At 39.2% G+C, this 20898-nt stretch overlaps 1 protein-coding gene across 7 annotated transcripts in view; it reads left to right on the top strand.

The window, feature by feature from the left end:
- Positions 1-20898, top strand: part of LOC105481966 (general transcription factor IIE subunit 2) — a 106336-nt gene that overhangs the window by 73462 nt on the left and 11976 nt on the right. For 6 of the 7 annotated variants that reach the window (XM_071068432.1, XM_071068430.1, XM_071068433.1 and 3 more), the window contains exon 6: positions 3988-4081. In XM_071068432.1, coding sequence (XP_070924533.1) covers positions 3988-4081 — 94 coding nt within the window. Of the gene's footprint in view, positions 1-3987; positions 4082-9681; positions 9833-20898 lie in introns of all 7 variants that reach the window. The other variant, XR_003018087.2, reaches the window with a different exon arrangement.

The raw sequence follows: 20898 nt of genomic DNA on the forward strand, positions 1-20898 counted from the left end.
TGATTTGCATTTCTCTAGTGATTTGTGATGTGAGCACCTTCATGGCTTGTTGACTATTGTATGTCATTTTTGGAGAACTATATATTCAGGTCCTTTGCTCATTTTTTAATTGGGTGGTTGGTTGTTGTTGAATTGTGGGAGTTTTAAAAAATATATTCTGGATATTAATTCCTTACCAGATACATGATTTGCAAATATTTTCTCCCATTCTGTAGGTTGCCTTTTTACTCTGTTGATTGTGCACTTTAATTTGCCAAAGTTTTTGAGTTTGCTGTACTCCTGTTTGTCTGTTTTTGATTTTGTTGCCTGTGCCTTTAGTGTCATGTTTAAATCATTGCCAAATCTAATGCCTTGAAGCTTTTCTCCTCTGTTTTCTTCTAGGAGTTTTATAGTTTTGGGTCTTATATTTAGGTCTTTATTTAGAGTTAATTTTTGTATATGGTGTAAGAGTCCAACTTTATTCCTTTTCATGTGGATATCCAGTTTTCACAGTGTCTTGATGAAGAGAACCGTCCTTTGCCCATTGAATAGTCTTAGTCTTGGTACTCATGTGGAAGATCATTTGACCATATATGTGAAAGTTTATTTCTGGATCCTCTATTCGGCCTGTATATCTTTCTTCATGCCAGCACTACAATTTTTTTTTTTTTTGAGACAGAGTCACACTCTGTCACCCAGGCTGGAGCACGGTAATGCAATCTTGGGTCACTGCAACCTCTGCCTCCCAGGTTCAAGCAGTACTCCTGCCTCAGCCTCCTGAGTAGCTGGGATTATGGACACACTACCACACCCAGCTAATTTTTGTATTTTTAGTGGAGATGTGGTTTCACCATGTTGGTCAGGCGGGTTTCGAACTCTTGACCTCAAGTGATCTGCCCACCCTCAGCCTCCCAAAGTGGTGGGATTACAGGTGTAAGCCACTGTGCCTGGCCAGATTAATGTAGCTTTGTAATATATTTTGAAATCAGTAAGAGTGAGATCAACAATTTTGTTCTTTTTCAAGATTGTTTTGGCTATGTATTAGTCTATTCTTGCAATGCTATAAAGGAATACTTGAGACTGGATAATTTGTAAAGAAAAGAGATTCAGTTGGTTCACAGTTCTGCAGGCTCTCCAGGAAGCATGATGCTGGTGTCTACTCAGCTTATGGGGAGGTCTCAGGAAACTTATAATCATGGCAGAAGGTGAAGGGGAAGCAGGCTCATCTTACATGGCCAGAACAGGAGCAAGAGAGAGAGGGGAAGGTGCCACCCACTTTTACATGACCAGATCTCATGAGAACTCACTATCAGGAGAACAGCACCAAGAGGGAAATCCGCCTTCATACCAGTCACCTCCCACCAGGCCCCACCTCCAACATTGGGGATTACAGTTTGACACGAGATTTGATGGGGACACAGATCTAAACCATTTCAGGCTTTTTGAGGTCCCTTGAGATTTGATATAAATTTTTGGATGGATTTTTCCATTTCTGCAAAAAATGCCATTGGGATTTTGATAGGGATTACATTGAATATGTAGGTAACTTTAGGTAGTATTACCGTCGTAACTGTATTAAAGTTTTTAATACATGAGCGCAGAATTCTTTTCATTTGTTCATGTCTTTAATATTTTTTAGCAATGCCTTCAGGTTCTTTCATTTGTTTTACATATGTACAATTTGACTATCCTTCATCTGAAATGCTTGGGACCAGAACTGTTTTGGATTTTGGATTTTTTCAGATTTTGGGGTATTTTCATTATACCAGTTAAACATTCCAAAGCTGAAAATCTGAAATCCAAAATGCTGCAGTGAGTATTTCTTTTTTTCTTTTCTTCTTCTTTTTTTTTTTTTTTTGAGGCGGAGTCTCTCTCTTGCCCTGGCTGGTGTGCAGTGGCGTGATCTCAGCTCACTGCAACCTCTGTCTCCTGGGTTTAAGAGAGTCTCTTGTCTCAGCCTCCCAAGTAGCTGGGATTCCAGGCACCTGCCACCACATCCAGCTAATTTTTCTATTTTTAGTAGAGATGGGGTTTCACCATGTTGGCCAGGCTGGTCTCAAAACTCCTGACTTCGGCCAGGCACGGTGGCTCATTCCTGTAATCGTAGCACTTTGGGAGGCCAAGGCGGGCGGATCACGAGGTCAGGAGATCAAGACCATCCTGGCTAACATGGTGAAACCCGGTCTCTACTAAAAAGCACAAAAAATTAGCTGGGCGTGGTGGCGGGTGCCTATAGTCCCAGCTACTCAGGAGGCTGAGACAGGAGAATGGCATGAACCCGGGAGGCAGAGCTTGCAGTGAGCCGAGAGCCACTGCACTCCAGCCTGGGCGACAGAGCGAGACTCTGTCTCAAAAAAAAAAAAAAAAAAAAATTCTGACCTCAAGTGATCCTCCTGCCTCGGCCTCCCAAAGTGCTGGGATTATAGGTGTGAGCCACCGCACCCGGCCCCCAATAAGTATTTCTTTGGCATGTCATGTCAGCACTCAAAAAATTTTGGATTTTGGATTTGAGATTTTGGAATTTGGGTTGCTCATCCTGTAGTTATGACTTTCTACCACCTGGGTCTAGTGGACTATTATTTTTAAACTACTTTAAGTCATTTATGAACAATTTATATAAGTAAGAATAATGGGATGATGAAAATAGCTTTATTAGAGATTTTAGTAAGAATTTAACACAGCAAACTTCTGTATCAAGCAGTTTTTGGAAAACACATCTCAAAAAGAAGAATACTGTCACATATCCTTTTAACAAAGTGAGATGATAAAAATTCTTGTCACAAAATACTGTATGATAACCTTCCTGTTGAATAGCGGGATGAGAATATCATTTCCATTTTGTATTGAGAAGCATTTTTGTTCACTTGTTGATTCTTAAGCTTGAGATTATTCACTTGAGTTATTGTCATCTAAAGACTCCATAGCTTGAGACTTTATTCCTGTGATGAATTTTTGCCAGATAGTCCAGAGTGCTGCTATTTGGCTTTTTGCATTCATATTTTGATTCATCTAATAATTGTGAAATGTCTTTGGTCAGTTTCCTTGTGTTTGCTCTCAAGGGTAGAAAATACAAAGTTTTTTTGTCAAGGGTACTCAGTGAAAGTTAAAAGACAAGAAGAAGACTCTTCCAATCTTTTATATCTTCTTGAAAAGTTGTAATGTAATCCTTTGGGCAATGCAGCAAGAAAACTGAAGGATGCCTATATCTTTCACTATTGCATCACATTTTTAGGTAATTTAATCATTCTTCTATTTTCTTATTATTTTAGCATTTTAAAAGCACAATTGGAAATAATTGATGGGTAATGATGAGTAAGTAGCAACATATCTCAAGATAGAGGAAAAGTAAGAACACCAAGATTCTATTATGTGTCTTAGGTTAGTGAAAGAGTCCCATGAACCCAAATAGTAATTGCAACAGAGATTGAATTTTCTGTTTTAAGCGAAACACATTTTATTTTTGTTCTTTGGAAGACCTCTAAGAATACAAGTCTGGAAATACAATTTTTAAAAAATTGAACTGCTCGAGAAAGAAACTCAAAAACTAAAATTGGGGCTGGGTGCAGTGGCTCACACCTGTATTCCCTGCACTTTTGGAGGCTGATGTAGGAAGATCGCTTGAGCCCAGGAGTTCAAGACCAGCCCTGGCAACATAGTGAGACCCTTTCTCTACAAAAAATTAAAAACGTTAGCCAGACTTGGTGGCAACGCACCAGTGGTCCCAGTTACTCCGGAGGCTGAGGTGGGAGGATTGCTTGAGCCTGGTGGGGGGTTGAGGCTGCCATGAGCTGTGGTTGTGCCACTGCACTCCAGTATGGGTCGAGTCTCTTAAACTTTTGGTCTCGTTTCAAAACTAAAACTAAAATTGGATCCAGTGGACCCTATGGTGGTACACTGAGTGTGTTAAGGAAATGAAAGTTCTTTATTGTTTAAATTTTTTTTTTTTTTTTTTTTTTGGTGAGTTAATTTGGAGTTAACTGAAAAATCTTTATTTTATCTATCTTTAAGGCTTTGGGGGACCAGATACTATTTGTAAGTCGTCCCGATAAGAAGAAAATACTTTTCTTCAATGATAAGAGCTGTCAGTTTTCTGTGGATGAAGGTGAGCTTTTCAGTATTATACTTTAGTTTGCAAATATATTACAATTTTAGGGTGATAAAATTTATGTTTATAATACAATTATAATTTAAATCTTATAATATTGCTTTTTTAGCATTATCATGTCTTAGAACACAGCCAATAGCCCCTGTGTCTAACATATTTTTTCTTAGAATGCAATTTGAAATACATGATTTGAAAGATTTTAGGTTAATTATACTTACAATTGCAGTTTAGGATTTCTTATGTTTATAGCTCAGCTGTACCAAATGGGTTTATTTCTTTTAATCTTTAGACTTTTACAAATGTAAGTTCATATCCTGATACAAAAGCTTGATACAGGATGGGAAAAAGAATAAACTTTTATTGGTGAATAGTATTCTCTTACCTTATAAATCTTTCAATTATCAAATTGAATAAGGAAGGAGGTGATGTTTTTCTTTCTGGAAATTGTGGAGTTGGATGCTAAGCTGTATATTGAATCTCTTACTAAGTATATGATACGTATGTTTGGACTTCAGTTTTAATTTTTTGTCAATAATTTGTCATTAGTTAAACAAGGGTTTAGTGATGAAAATTTATTATTGAAGTACTAATTGCCATTTTAGCAAATGTGGTATTTTACTGTAAATTTGTATTACTTTTGAAGTTATATAAAATGGCAGGGAAACAATTGAACATCAATTTAATTGATTTTGTGATTTGTGCAGTGACCTTAAGTTTTCCTTTTGTTATCTGGCTATAGATATTCAGGCTTGTGGTTCTGGTAGATAGGGCTTTAGTTTCCCTGAACTTGTTTTAGGAAATTGTATTTTTGTGAAAATCCCAATTGAGTACCTTACATGTAATTGGTTCACAATAAATGTTAAATAAAATGTGCAGAATATTCCAGTTCTTTGATGTTGCTGTTTCTAATAAGCTCTTTTATATAGCAAAGCAAGTATTTAGTGAACTTATGCTATCCATTGTAGTGATAGGTGCCTGTTGAACAAAGACTTCAGTACTGCCTGGCGATTTTTATATTGCTTTTAGTCTTCGTTACTTGCAATGTTGCCTTTAGGCTAATTTTTATATTTCCTGCTTTTAAAAACATTTAAGGCTGGGCATGGTGGCTCATGCCTCTAATTCTAGCACTTTCAGAGGCCAAGGCGGGAGGACTGCTTCAGGCCAGGAGTTCAAGACCAGCCTGGGCAAAAAAGGGAGACCCTATCTCTATAAAAAACTTAAAAATTAGCCAGGCTTGGTAGCACATGCCTATGGTCTCAGCTACTCAAGGCTGAGACAAGAGTATAGCTTGAACTCAGGAGTTAGAGGTTACGGTGAGCTGATTGTGCCACTGCACTCCAGCCTGGGTGACAGAGTGAGACTCTGCCTTTAAAAAGAAAGTTAAAAACCATTTAAGATATTTCTGAGCTCAAAAAAAAAAAAAAAAAAAAAAAATCTAAGAAATAACCAATTCCTTTATTCTTAGGCATAATTAACTCATTTTGAAAAATATTTGCAGTACTTAAAAAAACCTATCACAAGTATTATAAGTTCAAATAGAGAGTAAGATCCTGTACTAAAAGGCAGATGTGCCTTTCCCTTCTCTAGCTGCAGTCCCTTTCTTTTGTGGCAACTACTTAACTAGTTCTATTTTGGGTTCTTCAGTTTTTTTCCATTTGCTAATAATATGCTTATGCTATTGTTTCTTGATTTTTTTTTTCAACTTTGAACATTGTGTGACTTACTGTCATTTCTCTGTCTTATACCTATCTCTCTTCTCCCAATATAGTTGTATCACTAGTTAAGTTTTAGTTTCTCAGTCATTTACTTTGATGCCTTCAACAAACATATTTAAATGTTCTCAGTGGGAATTTTAGTGTTAAGTCTGCCCTGCAGATGGCAGCATAGCATAGCATGTCTGTTGTGTAAGCAGATGTTTAACTTGAGGTGGGTGGTTGATAGGAAAGAGATTGCAGTAGCTCTGTAAGGGTGTACATGAAGCTCTAGAATTTCTTAGTAGTATTTCTTTGGGGTTATTTTAGGAGTACATTGTGTGTTTAGCAGTGGGAGGCCCATGTGTTCTTGTAATCTGAACACTGAGCTGTCACTTTCTGTCCCTTGTGTGCTCTTTCTGTGGATACCATTGTTTTAACTTTGCTTTTTCCTGTTTGTGTATCTTTTATCTATACTTCCTTAATATTACCCCTGTTTTCATTTGTCATTTTATATGGCCTTTGTTGGCCTAAACTCTTTTCTATTTCTTTATTGCATAGCTCATAAGGGCAAAATGAGAATTTTCACTTTTCCCCCCTAGAAAACAATAACAATATAGAAATATGTAGAGTAAAATAGTAATATTAAACTCCAGCATATGTGATGCAGAAATTAAACATGCATCACGGATATGTGACGCGTGTCCTGTGATAACATATGCTTGGTAGTTAAATCTTATATAATCAGGAACGAGTTCTGTAAATAATTTGATGTTTGTTCTTTTAGTTTGCTTTCTCAGCATTACAGATATTCCATAATGATGTATGGCTGGTTAATATTCCACTGTGTGTACCTGATTAATGGGTTTTAAAATCGTTAACAATGCTGAAGCAAATATCTTTATATATCTTACACATTGGCTATGTATTTTTTTATTTTAATGAAGTAGCCATAGAAATCAGGAAGATAATGCAGAAGTAAATTGAGAAAATATTTTTGCATCTTTTCAGATCTTTGTTGTTGCTAACTTATTTACTATATGGTGAAATGTACTGCTAAGTTTCTTAATATTTAACTATCCTTACACTCCTAGGATAACCTTTCTTTGGCTTTATGTATTTCTAGATTTTTTTTGTATTAATGTGTGTGTGTGTGCTTTATCAGATTTTGATTATGGTTATTATGCTGGGTTCACAAAAAGAAAAGTAGTTTTTCTTCCTCTCCTCCCCATTCCTTATGAGAATAGTAGTTTCCTTAAAAATGTGCTAGTTGCTTTCTTGGCAACATTCTTTTTTTTTTTTTTTTTTTTTTTTTTGAGACTGAGTCTGGCTCTGTCGCCCAGGCTGGAGTGCAGTGGCCGGATCTCAGCTCACTGCAAGCTCCGCCTCCCGGGTTTACGCCATTCTCCTGCCTCAGCCTCCCGAGTAGCTGGGACCACAGGTGCCCCTTGGCAACATTCTTAATGTTTTATTTGCTTATGTCCTTAAGTTTTCTATCTTTTGAGTCAATTTTGATAATTTGTGTTTTCTTACAAAATCATTCATTTTAAAATTTCAAATTTAATAGTGTGCAGTTTTTCAAAGTGTGGCCCTCGGACTTAATTTTCTCACTGTTATTTTCTCTCTTTATGGCGTGCTTTTTTATTTGTTCTTTCCTTATTCCTTTGTGAACTACTTATTTTATCTCTGTTGTTTGTTGTGTTTTCATTTTAACAGAAAATATAATCTGTCATCACCATCTACATACATACTTATTTTTTGACTACTTAATCTAAGCAGTGACGGAGGAAACATCAGAATCTCTCACAACTTTTATGTTTTTGTTTATTTTTCCTGTAGTTACTGCTTTTTATATTTTCATGCAGTTTTGAGTTTATAAATGTTCTTGACAGTCATAGTTTATTTAGGAATTGTGTTCAAAATCATTATAAAGTGTCCCCCTTGATTGTATTTAACGTTCTTTTCCTTGATGTCCGACTTTATCTCATCTGACTTTCATAACCTCTGGCTTTTTAAAAATTTGATATATTTTTGCCCATCTTTTACTTTCTTTCTGTATTTTTTTGTTGTTAAGTATTTCCTTTCTAGATAGCATATGACTGGCCTTAACTTTTTTTTTTTTTTTTTTTTTTTTTTTTGAGACGGAGTCTCGCTCTGTCGCCCAAGCTGGAGTGCAGTGGCCGGATCTCAGCTCACGGCAAGCTCCGCCGCCCAAGTTTACGCCATTCTCCTGCCTCAGCCTCCCGAGTAGCTGGGAGTACAGGCGCCCGCCACCTCGCCCGGCTAGTTTTTTGTATTTTTTAGTAGAGACGGGGTTTCACCGTGTTAGCCAGGATGGTCTTGATCTCCTGACCTCGTGATCCGCCCGTCTCGGCCTCCCAAAGTGCTGGGATTACAGGCTTGAGCCACCGCGCCCGGCCTGGCCTTAACTTTTGAATCAGCTGTCATTTTACATTTACTGTCTTTATTATATGTTGTAATCTCCCCATCATTTACTTGGAAATGGTATAATTTATTTTCATTCTCTTATTCTCTGTTGTCTTTTTATTCCCTTGTTGACAATTTCTGGGATTTTTGTTACAGTTTATTAATGTTTATTCGTGAGCCTGTTTATTCGAGAAATATTTAATGATCTCCTGCTAAGTGCCCTAGTCATTTTGCTAAATATAGGGGTAAGATAGACCAGTCCCTGTCTTTTTAAAGCTTCCATTCTGAAGGGGGACAATAATACAAAATTTGAAAATCCATTCTGAAGGGGGACAGTATACAAAATTTGAAAATATTGCAGATTGTATGAAATGCTAGGAAGAAAATAAATGAACTCTGTGGTAAGGTGGGGGTAGTGAAGTTCAGATACAACCTCTGAAAAAAGGTGAAGTGAGCCAAAACAGGAAAAATGAGGTGGAGCTAGCTTTGCCAGGGGTCAGAATAGTGTCCACATGTGGGACTGTAAGGCGAGTATCCAGGCAGGGGGAATAGAATAGCAAAGACAAAGACTGTAGGAAGGACTTTAGTTTTATTCCTACGGTGGTTTTTGTTTCACCCAGATTCAGTGACCACCTTTTCTTTTTTTTGGAGACCGAGTTTCGCTCTTGTTGCCCAGGCTGGAGTGCAGTGGTGCAATCACGGCTCACAACAACCTCCGCCTCCTGGATACAAGGGATTCTCGTGCCTCAGCCTCCCGAGTAGCTGGGATTACAGGCATGTGCCACCACGCCAGGCTAATTTTGTATTTTTAGTAGAGATGGGGTTTCTCCATGTTGGTCAGGCTGGCTTCAAACTCCTGATGTCAGGTAACCTGCTCTCCTTGGCCTCCCAAAGTCAGTGAACACTTTTTATAACAAATGATTTGTAACATCATCTTTGCTCTTGTGAAATTAAGTTCATAGATAATATAACCTACTGATACATATACTTTCTTAAAAAGTCAGTGTAATAACCCTAAGTGTAATGTAAAGAATAAATTAAAATTTTTTTTATGCTTTAAAGTATATTTTTTATGGTTTAAAAATTTATTTCAGCCAGTTGCGGTGGCCCATGACTGTAATCACAGCACTTTGTGGGGCCTGCCTTAGGCGATCACTTGAGATCAAGAGTTCGAGACCAGCCTGGTCAACATGGTGAAACCCCGTCTCTACTAAAAGTACAAACATTAGCCGGACATGCTGGCGTGTGTCTGTAATCCCAGCTACTCGGGTGGCTGAGACACAAAAATCACTTGAACCTGGGAGGTGGAGGTTGTAGTGAGCCTAGACTGTGCCGCTGCACTCTAGCCTGGACAAGAGAGCGAGGCTCTGTCTCAAAAAAAAAAAAAAAAAAAAAATTCAAAAATGTATAAATGCTCAGGCAGTTATCCTAGAATGTAAATGGAATGAAGTGAAACAGCTGTATACCTTTCTATTGTAGAGTCACCATGAAGATGATAGCCACCGATGGGCTAATATAGTTATGATGTATTGGCAACTTAGATTTCATAACTGGTCTCTTCCTTAAGTGGTAAAGAATTCTTCATAAAGTGCTGAAAATACAAAGTACATTTCTTCTATGATTTATCAAGGTAAATAATGCTATATTCTCTGTACATTGTATATTCCTAGAAAAGCGTATTAAAAGACTGCCAAAAATACTTTGTTTATATATGTTAAATAGAATTGGGTTTGTAGGCTCAGCTTACTTTTACAAACTGGTATTTTTCACTGATCTGTGTCCCTCTGAAGAAGGATGGTGGGATTTAAGCAGGGCTTTCGACCTTGGCAGTGTTAACATTTGGGGTTGAGTAATTTTTTTTTTTTGGTGTGAGGAGTGGTCCTGTGCCTTATAGTACATTGATCAGCATTCTTGGCTTGTTTAGATACCAGTAGCTTAGCTTCCCTGCAGTGTGACAACCAAAACTATCTTTAGACATTATCAAGTGTCACCTGGAGAACAAACTTCCCCTTGTTGGGAACTTGGTTAAAGGTCCAGTTTACGTTGATAGAATAGAGGAAGATTGAGACCCACTGTCTTCAGATTCCTTTTTTCAGCTCCTGTCATTCTGCACACTCGGTGGTGGAAGGAAGATCACAGTGAATGAGGTTGCTGTCCTTGGCCTTCCAGGCTGAGCGGGTAGAATGGCGTAGGAAGTGTAGTTCAGCTGTTTGCATTTTGTCATTTTGGTGTTCACACAGTGCTGTAGAGACACCAGAGGGAATAGCCACTTATAGGAACCTCGGGTAAGGTACCACCAGTCTTTTACTTGAAAGTGCCAGTATTACGTAAATCAGTAATAAAAAGCAAAACAAAACAAGTTTTTGTTAATGATATAAGGAATGTGTTTCCAGGGAAGACCCATTGAAAATGGACACGTTTTAACATTAGTCTCTCCCTCCTGCTCTTGTTATGCCTCAGAATGCTTTATGCTTTGTGTGAAGATTTTCATTTTGTTCCACTAGGTGGCAGCCTTAGCCATAGAGAGGGACTCTGAATGCGCACACTTCCAGGCACACTGAGGGTTCTGTCTGTAATAGAAGCACTTGTCCTAAAATGAGATTTAGCTCAAGGAGAGAGTTGATTGTGTAGTAATTTTTTAATCTAGTGTAGAAGTGAACACAGAGTAGTTGGACCTAGGCATGCATCTTATTTTTCAAAGGCATTTCTTTCCTTAAGTCAAGAGCTTATTTATTTAAAGGTGGTATAAATGTGGTGGGGAAGAGGCCGGTGCTGAGGAGTTAGATTGTAGGTTTTATCTTTTTTTAATTTATTTTTTTTTACTCTAAAAAAGATTTATTCACTCAATGTAAGTTTTATCTTAGCTCGGTCCCTTACTAGCCAAGGCAAGATACTTAACCTCTCTCTGAGATTCCTCATCTGTTAAATAGAAATAATAGTATTGTTACCTCATTGTCTTTGAGGATTAAATGAGTGAATATAAGTAAAAGTGCTTGGAACTTGGAACCGAATCTGGTAGAAAGTAAGAACATGGTAATGTTAACTATTATTAGTATCGGAAAAATGAAATAGTGCCCACGGTGCTAGAGTGGTTTTATAGTTTTGTATGTGTATTGTATGTATTTTGTATGTACAGCCCAGGCTGTAGTGCAATGGCACAATCTCGGCTTACTGCAACCTCTCCCTCCCAGGTTCAAGCGATTCTCCTGTCTCAGGCTGCCGAGTAGCTGGGATTAAAAGTATGCACCACCACGCCTGGCTAATTTTTTGTAGTTTTAGTAGAGACGGGGTTTCACCATGTTGGCCAGGCTAGTCTTGATATAGTCAGATAGCAAAGAAAGCCAGTTTAGAGTCTCAGGCCACATTTGTTCTGATTTTTTGCAGTTATGTTATGATTTTTGGTGTTTCTGTTGAGAATTCTAATGGACAATCTTTTTCCTCATTGCTGGTAACTTTTTTTCTTACTGGAAGCTTAAACCGTTTCACCTTTATCTTAAGAATTCAAGATTCTTACAGTAGCTACCACTTTTGAGTCTGCTCTGGGGTTCTCATGCTGTTTTAGATCATTATTTATTTATTTATTTTTTGAGACAGAGTCTTGCTTTGTCACCAGGCTGGAGTGCGGTGTTGGGATCTCAGCTCACTACAACCTCTGACCCCTGGGTTCAAGTGATTCTCCTAGCTCAGCCTCCCTAGTAGCTGGGACTGCAGGTGCCATGCCATCATGCCCAGCTAATTGTTGTATTTTAGTAGAGATGGGGTTTCACCATGTTGTCCAGGATCGTCTCAATCTCTTGACCTTGTAATCTGCCCACCACGACCTCCCAAAGTACTGGGATTATAGGCGTGAGCCACCGTGCCCTGCCTGATAGTTATTTTTTAAATGGCTATATGGTATTCTATTTCGTTGATGTACTCTAAAACAATTTTTTTCTGGCCCATTCCCAGGCATCCAGACTCCACAGATGGAAAGTGGTTTTTTTGTGTTTGTTTTTTTGTTTTTTTTTTTGGTGAGACGAAGTCTCACTCTGTTGCCCAGGCTGGAGTGCAATGGCACAATCTCGGCTTACTGCAACCTCTGCCTCCCAGGTTCAAGCGATTCTCCTGTCTCAGACTGCCGAGTAGCTGGGATTAAAAGTATGCACCACCACGCCTGGCTAATTTTTTGTAGTTTTAGTAGAGACAGGGTTTCACCATGTTAGCCAGGCTAGTCTTGAACTCCTAACCTCAAGTGATCCACCTGCCTCGGCCGCCCAAAGTGCTGGGATAACAGGTGTGAGCCGTTGTGCCCAGCCAGTTATTTATTTTTTTTGGTTTTATTTTTTGCTCTCTGCTGTTATAAATGCTGTGTGTACATATTCTTGAGGTTGAATTGCTGGATCAAAATATAGACATATTTTTAAAAATACTAATGCCTTACCAAATGTCTGTTGTAAAATTGGGTCAATTTATACCTCCACAATAGTGAATGAGAAGGAATCCATTTCTTCATGTCCTCACAAATACTGATTGGGTGTTTTTAGTTGACTTTGCCAACCTCATAGAACATGAAGAGTATCTTGTTTTTTATTTTATTAATTTTTATAAATAGAGACAGGGTCTCGCTATGTTGCCCAGACTGGTCTTGAACTCCTGGGCCAAACGATCCTCCTACCTTGGCCTCCCAAAGTGCAGGGATTACTGGCATGAGCCACCATGCCCAGCCAAAGACTGTCTTGTTTTAAAAATTCATTTTATTTCAGTCATTTTATAAAATTAAAGAAAGCCAGGTTATTTCTCTTTGTCAGCTGAACATTTTGTCCCCACATGTGTTAAAAAGTAATAAAATTTGAAATTCTGTGAGATTGTACCTCTAAAATACCCCTGTGTTCCAGTATTCATCTTAAGTATTTATGCAGCTATAATACTTTTACATAGATGTCATATTTAAATGATTTACATAGTAGATGTCATATATTTACATTTACATAGTAGATGTCATATTTAAATATTGCAACAGCATTGAGCTAACGAAAGGCAGGGATTAAGTATAAATGTTTTATTGAAAAAAATTGAAGAGTTTTTATTCAGGGTTTTTCTCTGAAAATAGCTCAAGTGACTTTAAACAAAAGGAAATAGTTAAGTCAAAAAATTTTAAGTGTACTTTCAGTTCCATTCTGCCATGAAAATTTATAGTGTTGTGTATTCTTTTTGTATATTAATATACAGATCAGCTTTCTAGGCCATTGCTGCTACTATTTAAGTAGGTAATATTACCTCTGCGATTGTGTCATAAGAGGCCTGCAATATGTAAGCTTCTGTGCATATCAGGTAGAAAGGCAAAGTAATTTCAGTCTTCAAGGAACTGAAATTTTGCAGTGGTAGAAAGTGTATTGAATGAAATTAACTGAGTAAAAGGTATGTTTTTCATATGGACTTTTTTTCCCATTTTGCCTTTATTGTTATACAGAGAGAAGTACACAGTTGGCTTATTAGATATGTCATACCTATTCTAAAGAAATGAATACAGTTTTCACATGTTGATAAATTAGAATTTAACAAATTGATGATCAGAATACCAGAACTGTTCTTTGGTATGATATAGTTTCTTCAACAGCTATAATAATAAATTTGACATGTAAAATTCTGACTATTGCATACATTTTAAAACAGTAATTTTGCATGCTTTATTGGGATTACAGAGGTATTTTTCTTGCTGAGTTGGAAGTTTGACCTGAAATTATTTTCTTTCATATATGCCTGTAGTGGGCAAAGCTGGGCATATTCATTACATAGCCTTTAACGTTTGGCTAAAAAGCAGATAGTTGGGGACTTCTAGCTTTTACTTAGAATGGAGAAAGCTAGAGAGCATCGTTCCTACCCTTACAGCAACAACAAACCCCAGGAATTTGGATGTTGATATATTCTTGAATTCATCAGTGAGCTGAGGTTGCAGGTTAACCACCCAACCCAAACTGTAAGGAGAGACAGGCACCCCCATGGAAAGGTAAGACATGAGCACTTGTTTACCTGAGACAGACAAAGTGAACAGCCTGTAGGAGAATTCGGTTAAAATTTAATGAACTTAGTGTGGACCAGCAAGGAAACAGAGATCGCCTGGGGGGCTGCAGACACAGGGGAATTTGTATCCACTCACAGGCTCTTCTCCACAGATTTCATTGGATGCTTACCAAAAAGATTGAGGCTAGGGTGTGGGTACTGAGAAAGTGTCCGTTACTCTTCCCCCGGAGGAGGGGACAGCAGATCCTTTTGGAAAGGCATGAAGTTCTCAGTCCTCCTTCCCTTCTTTGCTCTTATGAGATAAGAGCCTTAAGCCACTGTGGAAAGAGAACAGAAAAAAAGTCTTTCGTCCTTGGCGAGGGACAGGAATATGTGCTAGCCCCAGAACTTTAGTGGAGGAGAAAGGGCAGGAGCACTGAGAAGGCCACACCCCAGCCACCAAGGAAAACAGTGTTTGCCCAAGACCAAGGCTTAATCCTAACATCAGAGAATCTTCCCACCCATACGAGGCTAACAGCTGTGGACTGACAGGTGACACTGGAGATCTGTGAGAGGCGCAGGAACATGGAGGCAGGCCAGCTCAGATACAGTGTAAAATGAAGACCAAAAAAGCTGAAGGTCAAACAGACTCTGAGGAAAATATCCTCTGGCAAACCAGCCACTACCCTACGCAGTTCGAAGCTGGTGGTACGTTGTGGGTAACCATGGCAGCAACAAATTCCAAACCACGTTCCTGTCCTGACAATAGATTGACTCAACCTCCACACACTAAAGATCTGGCAGAAGGAAAGGCGGGCCCATTTCCCAGGCATAAAAACTATTTACCTCAGTCTCAGCTGTCTTACAGAGGATATCCTGCTTTCAAAAAAGTTTTTGAGGCATAAAAAGAAGGAAGGAAGAACAACACACTATTGAGACAGGACATTTTTAAGACCAAATTCTTTGGAGCTATCAGACATGGAATCGAAAATAACTGTTTAGTATGTTAAGATCTTTAGTAGAAAAGGCAGGCAACTTGCATGGTCAGGTAGGATATTTCAGCAGAGAGATAGACACTGTAAGAAAATAAAATAAATGCTAAAAATGAAAATGACAGTAACATAGGTGAAAAATGTCTTCAGCAAGCTCATTATTAAACTTGGCGTAGCCAAAGGAGTCTGTGAACTTGAATACAGCTGAAGTGTGAAAAAAATAGGGCAGATCACCCGTGAGCTCTGAGACAGTATCAAGTGGTCTGAATTTGTAGTTAAAAGTCTGAGAAGGAAAAGAAAGAAAACGGGGCAGAAGAAATACTTGAAGATGTGATGACCAAGAATTTTCTAAAATTAATGATGGATACCAAAGATCTGTGAAGCTGAGAGAACACAAACAAGATCATCCCCCAAACCAGGCAAATGACAGAAAAACACCAAGGCATGTCATATTCAGACTGCAGAATATGAAAGATAGAAAATACTGAAGGCAGTCAGAGGAAAGAGACTAATTCCAGAAGAAAAAAAGAATGCAGGATTCTTATTAGAACCCATGCAGACCAAAGGATAATGCAGCACATCTTTAGAGGGCCAAAAGGGAGAAAATCCTTAGAACCCAGAGTTCCATACACAGCAAAAATCATCTCTCCTCTCCTCTCCTCTCCTCTCCCCTCCTCTTCCCTCCCCTCCCCTCCCCTCCCCTCCCCTCCCCTCCCCTCCCCTCCTCTCCCCTCTCCTCTCTTCTCTTTTTTTTTTTTTTGGGACACAGTCTCACTCTGTGGCCCAGGCTGGAGTGCAGTGGTGCAGTCTTGGCTCTCTACAACCTCTGCCTCCAGGGCTCAATTGATCAATTTTTTGTGTTTTTAGTAGAGATTGGGTTTCACCATGTTGCCAAGTCTGGTTTTGAACTCTTGGGCTCAAGCGATCTGCCCTCCTCAGCCTCCCAAAGTGTTAGGATTACAGGTGTGAGCAACTGCATCTGGCAAAAATAATCTTTCAAAAATGAAGAAGAAATACTCTCTCAGAGAAAGAGAAATGGAGAGAATTCGTTGCCATCAGACCTGCACTACTGGAAATATTAAAGGAAGCTGTTCAGGAAGAAGGGGTATGACATTAGACATTTGGATCTATACAAATAAATTTCTTGGAGATAGAGTTTTTATTATTTAAAAATGTTTTTCTAATTTCTCTGAAAGATGACCATAAATCAAAAATATTAACAATATATTTTGTGTTTAGGGCATGTTATGTGAAATAAAATTTATGACACATTAGCTCAAAGGTCAGAAGTGATCAATAATTGGGAGTATATTGTTCTAATGTCTTTACACGACATATGAAATGCAGTGTCTTACGCTACGCTAGGCTCTGATTATGTATGTTGTAGACCTAGGTCAACCACTGAAAACATTTTTTGAGAAAAGTATAATAAGCCAATAGCAGAGATAAAATGGAATCATACATATATATCCAGCTAACCTAAATGAACACAGAGACAGAAGGAAAACACGAGGAGTAAATGGAACAAATAGAAACAGTGGTGAAGATGATAGCCTTTATTCCAACTACTTTCATCATTGTGTTAAATGTAAATGGTTTAAATACACTGATGGAGACAGATTTTCAGCTTGGGTGCAAAAGCAAGACTCTAGAATATACTTTTTTTTTGAGATGGAGTTTTGCTCTTGTTGCCCAGACTGGAATGCAATGTCGTTATCTCGGCTCACCGCAACCTCTGCCTACTGGGTTCAAGTGATTCTCCTGCCTCACCTCCCGAGTAGCTGGGATTACAGGCATACGCCACCATGCCCGGCTAATTTAGTATTTTTAGTAGAGACAGGGTTTCTCCATGTTGGTCAGGCTGGTCTCGAACTTCCGACCTCAGGTGATCTGCCCACCTCGGCCTCCCAAAGTGCTGGGGTTACAAGCATGAGCCACCATGCCTGGACACTTTTTTTTTTATTTTAGATCAATTCCTGCAGCTGTCTGGTATATACTATCTATAAGAAACCCACTTTAGGCTGGGTGTGGTGGCTCATGCCTGTAATCCCAGCACTTTGGGAGACCGAGGCAGGCGGATCACCAGGTCAGGAGTTCGAGATGAGCCTGACCAACATGGTGAAACCTCATCTGTACTAAAAATACCAAAATTAGCCGGGTGTGGTGGCCCGTGCCTGTAATCCCAGCTACTCAGGAGGCTGAGGCAGTAGAATCACTTGAACTGGGGAGGCGGAGTTTGCAGTGAGCTGAGATCGCGCCACTGCACTCCAGCCTGGGCGGCAGAGCGAGACTCCGTCTCAAAAAAAAAAAAAAAAAAAAAAGAAAGAAAAGAGAAGAAACTCACTTTAAATATAGATAGTTTAGGGGCGGGGCATGGTGGCTCATGCCTGCAATCCCAGCATTTTGGGAGGCCGAGGTGGGCAGATCACCTGAGGTCAGGAATTTGAGACCAGCCTAGCCAACATGGTGAAACCCTCATCTCTACTACAAATACAAAAATTAGCTGAGTGTGGTGGCGTGCGCCTGTAATCCCAGCTACTTGGGGGACTGAGGCAGGAGAATCTCTTGATCCCAAGAGGCGGAGGCTGCAGTGAGCTAAGATTGCGCCTCTGCACTCCAGCCTGGGTGGCAGAGCAAGACTCCATCTCAAAAGAAAAGTAAGTAAATAAATAAATAAATATAGATAGGTTAAAAGTAAAAGCATGTAAAATGATATACTTTGCAAACACTATCGGGAAAGCTAGGGTGGCTATATTAATATCAGACAGAGTAGACTTCAGAGCCAGGAAAATTACCAAGGATAAAGAAGGACATGGGCCAGGCATGGTGGCTCACACCTGTAATCCCAGCACTTTGGGAAACTGAGGCAGGAGGATCACTTGAGGCCAGCCTAGGCAACATGACGAAACCTCGTCTCTACAAAAAATACAAAACAGCCTGGTGTGGTGGTGTGCACCTGTAGTCTCTGCTACTCAGGAAGCTGAGCTGGGAGGATCACCTGAACTGAGGAGTTGGAGGTTGCAGTGAGCCATGATTGTGCCACTGCACCAGTTTGGGTGTTGGAGCCACACCCTGTCTCAAAAAAAAAGATAAAAAAAAAGAAAAAGGACATTCCATAATGGTAAAGGTATCAATTCTCCAAGAGTACGTAATAGTCCTAAATACCTATGTATCTAACAACAGGCCTTCTAAATACATGAATTAAAAATTGATAAAACTAAAAGGAGAAATAGATACATCCACAGTTAGACTCTACAGCATTCCTGTCGCAGTAGTTGATTGAACAAGTAGTTGGAAAATTAGGACATAGAAGTACGGAGGAGCACCATCAACTAATTTGACCTAATTGGGATTTCTAGAGCAGTGTGTCCCACAGCAGCAGAATACCGTACATGTATTTTCCTTTTGTTCTTTTTTGAGACAGCGTTTCGCTTTCGTTGCCCAGGCTGAAGTGCAATGGCGTGATCTCAGCTTGTTGCAACCACCACCTCCCAGGTTCAAGTGATTCTCCTGCCTCAGCCTCCTGAGTAGCTGGGATTACAGGCATGCACCACCACATCTGGCTAATTTTTGTATTTTTAGTAGAGATGGGGTTTTACCATGTTGGTCAGGCTGGTCTTGAACTCCTGGCCTCAAGTTATCCACCTGCCTCAGCCTCCCAAAGTACTGGGATTACGTGCATGAGCCACTGTTCCTGGCCCTGTGCTTATATTTTCAAGTGCACCTGGAATGTTCACCAAGATAGCTGGTATTCTAGCCCACAAAACAAACTTTAATTGTATTTGAAAGAATTGAAAGTACCATTGGCCCTCCATGTCTTTTGGTTCTACATCTGCGGATTCAACCAACTATAGGCTGAACATATTTGGTAAAAAATTGTGTCTGTACTAAACACATACAGACGTTTTCCTTGTCATTATTCCCTAAACAATACAGTATAACTATTTACATGGTGTTTAAATTGTATCAGGCATTATAAGTAATCTAGAGATGATTTAAAGTACATGGGAGGATAGGCATAGGTTATATGTAGATACTGTACCATTTGATATCAGAGACTTGAGCAGCTGTAGATTTTGGTATCTGTTAGGAGTCCTGGAACCAATCCCCCATGGATACCAAAGGCTAACTATACATGAATGATTTGTGTGGGCCATAATGGAATTAGGCTAGAAATCAATAACAGAGCTAGCTATATTTGGAAACTGTCCATTTGGAAATTAAATAATTTCATTTATGTATTTTTTGAGACAAGAGTCTCACTGTATAGCCTGGAGTGCAGTGGCATGATCACAGCTCACTGCAGCCTTGTCCTCCCTGGGCACAGGCGATCCTCCTACCTCAGCCTCCCAAGTAGCTGGGACTACAGGTGTGTGTCACCATGCCTGGCTAATGTTTGTATTTTTTTGTAGAGGTGGAGTGTTGCAATGTTGCCCAATCTCGTCTCGAACTCCTAGGCTCAAGTGATCTGCCTACCTCGGCTTCCCAGAGCACTAGGATTACAGATGTGAGCCACCACACCCAGCCTGAAATTAAATACCTTTAAGTAACATATGGTTCAAGGAGGAAATCACAGGGAAGTAAAAATGTTGTTGCATTAAATGAAAGTGAAAGCACAGTGTATCAAAATTCATGGGATGCAGCTATAGCAGTGCTTATAGGGAAATAAAGAGCATTAAGTGCTTTTAGTTAAAAAAAAAAGTGTATGGCCATACACAGTTCATGTATCAGTTGATGGATATTTGGGTTTTTCCACTTTTCGGCTGTTACGAATAATACTGCTATGAACATACCTATACAAGATTTTGTGTGGACATGTGTTTTCATTTCTGTTAGGTATATACCTAGGAGTGGAATTGCTACATCATGTGGTAATTCTATGATTAACTTTTTGAGAGATTGTCATACTATTTTGCAAAGCAGCTACATTAATTGACATTCTCACCAGCAATGTAGGAAGGTTCTGCTTTCCCCACACCTTTGCCAACACTGATTTTAGCCATCCTAGTGGATGTGAAATGTTACTGTGATTTTGATTTGCATTTCCCTAATGACTAATGATGTCAAACATCTTTTTGTGTGCTGATTGGCCATTTATATATTTTATTTTTATTTATTTATTTATTTATTTATTTATTTATTTTGCTGTAGAAACAGGGTCTCACTCTGTTTCCTGGGCTTGAGTGCAGTGATGCGATCATAACTCATTGCAGCCTCAAACTCATGCAGTCCTCCCTTCTCAGCCTCCTGAGTAGTTAGGGCAACAGGTGTGTGCCACGTTACCTGACTATAATTTTTAAATTTTTTGTAGAGACAGGGTCTTACTATGTTGCCCAGGCTGACCTTGAACTCCTGGCCTTAAGTAATCCTGCCGTGGCCTCTCAAAGTGCTGGAATTATAGGTGTGAACCACCACACCTGGTCCATCTGTATATTTCCTTTGGCAAAATGTTTGTTGAAATCCTTTGTCCATTTAAAAAATTGTTTTGTGCTTTTATTACAGAGCTGTAAGAATTCTTTATTCTGGATACAAGGCCATTGTGAGATACATGCTTTACAGATATTTTCTTCCATTCTGTGGGTTGTCTTTTCACTTTCTTGATGGTGTCTTATGAGGTATAAAAGTTTTTAATTTGGGGCCAGGCACAGTGGCTCACACCTGTAATCCAAGCACTTCGAGAGGCCAAGGCGGGCGGATCATCCGAGGTTAGGAGTTCGAGACCAGC

The sequence above is a fragment of the Macaca nemestrina genome, chromosome 8 (assembly GCF_043159975.1).
Source record: "Macaca nemestrina isolate mMacNem1 chromosome 8, mMacNem.hap1, whole genome shotgun sequence".
Lineage (NCBI taxonomy): Eukaryota > Metazoa > Chordata > Mammalia > Primates > Cercopithecidae > Macaca > Macaca nemestrina.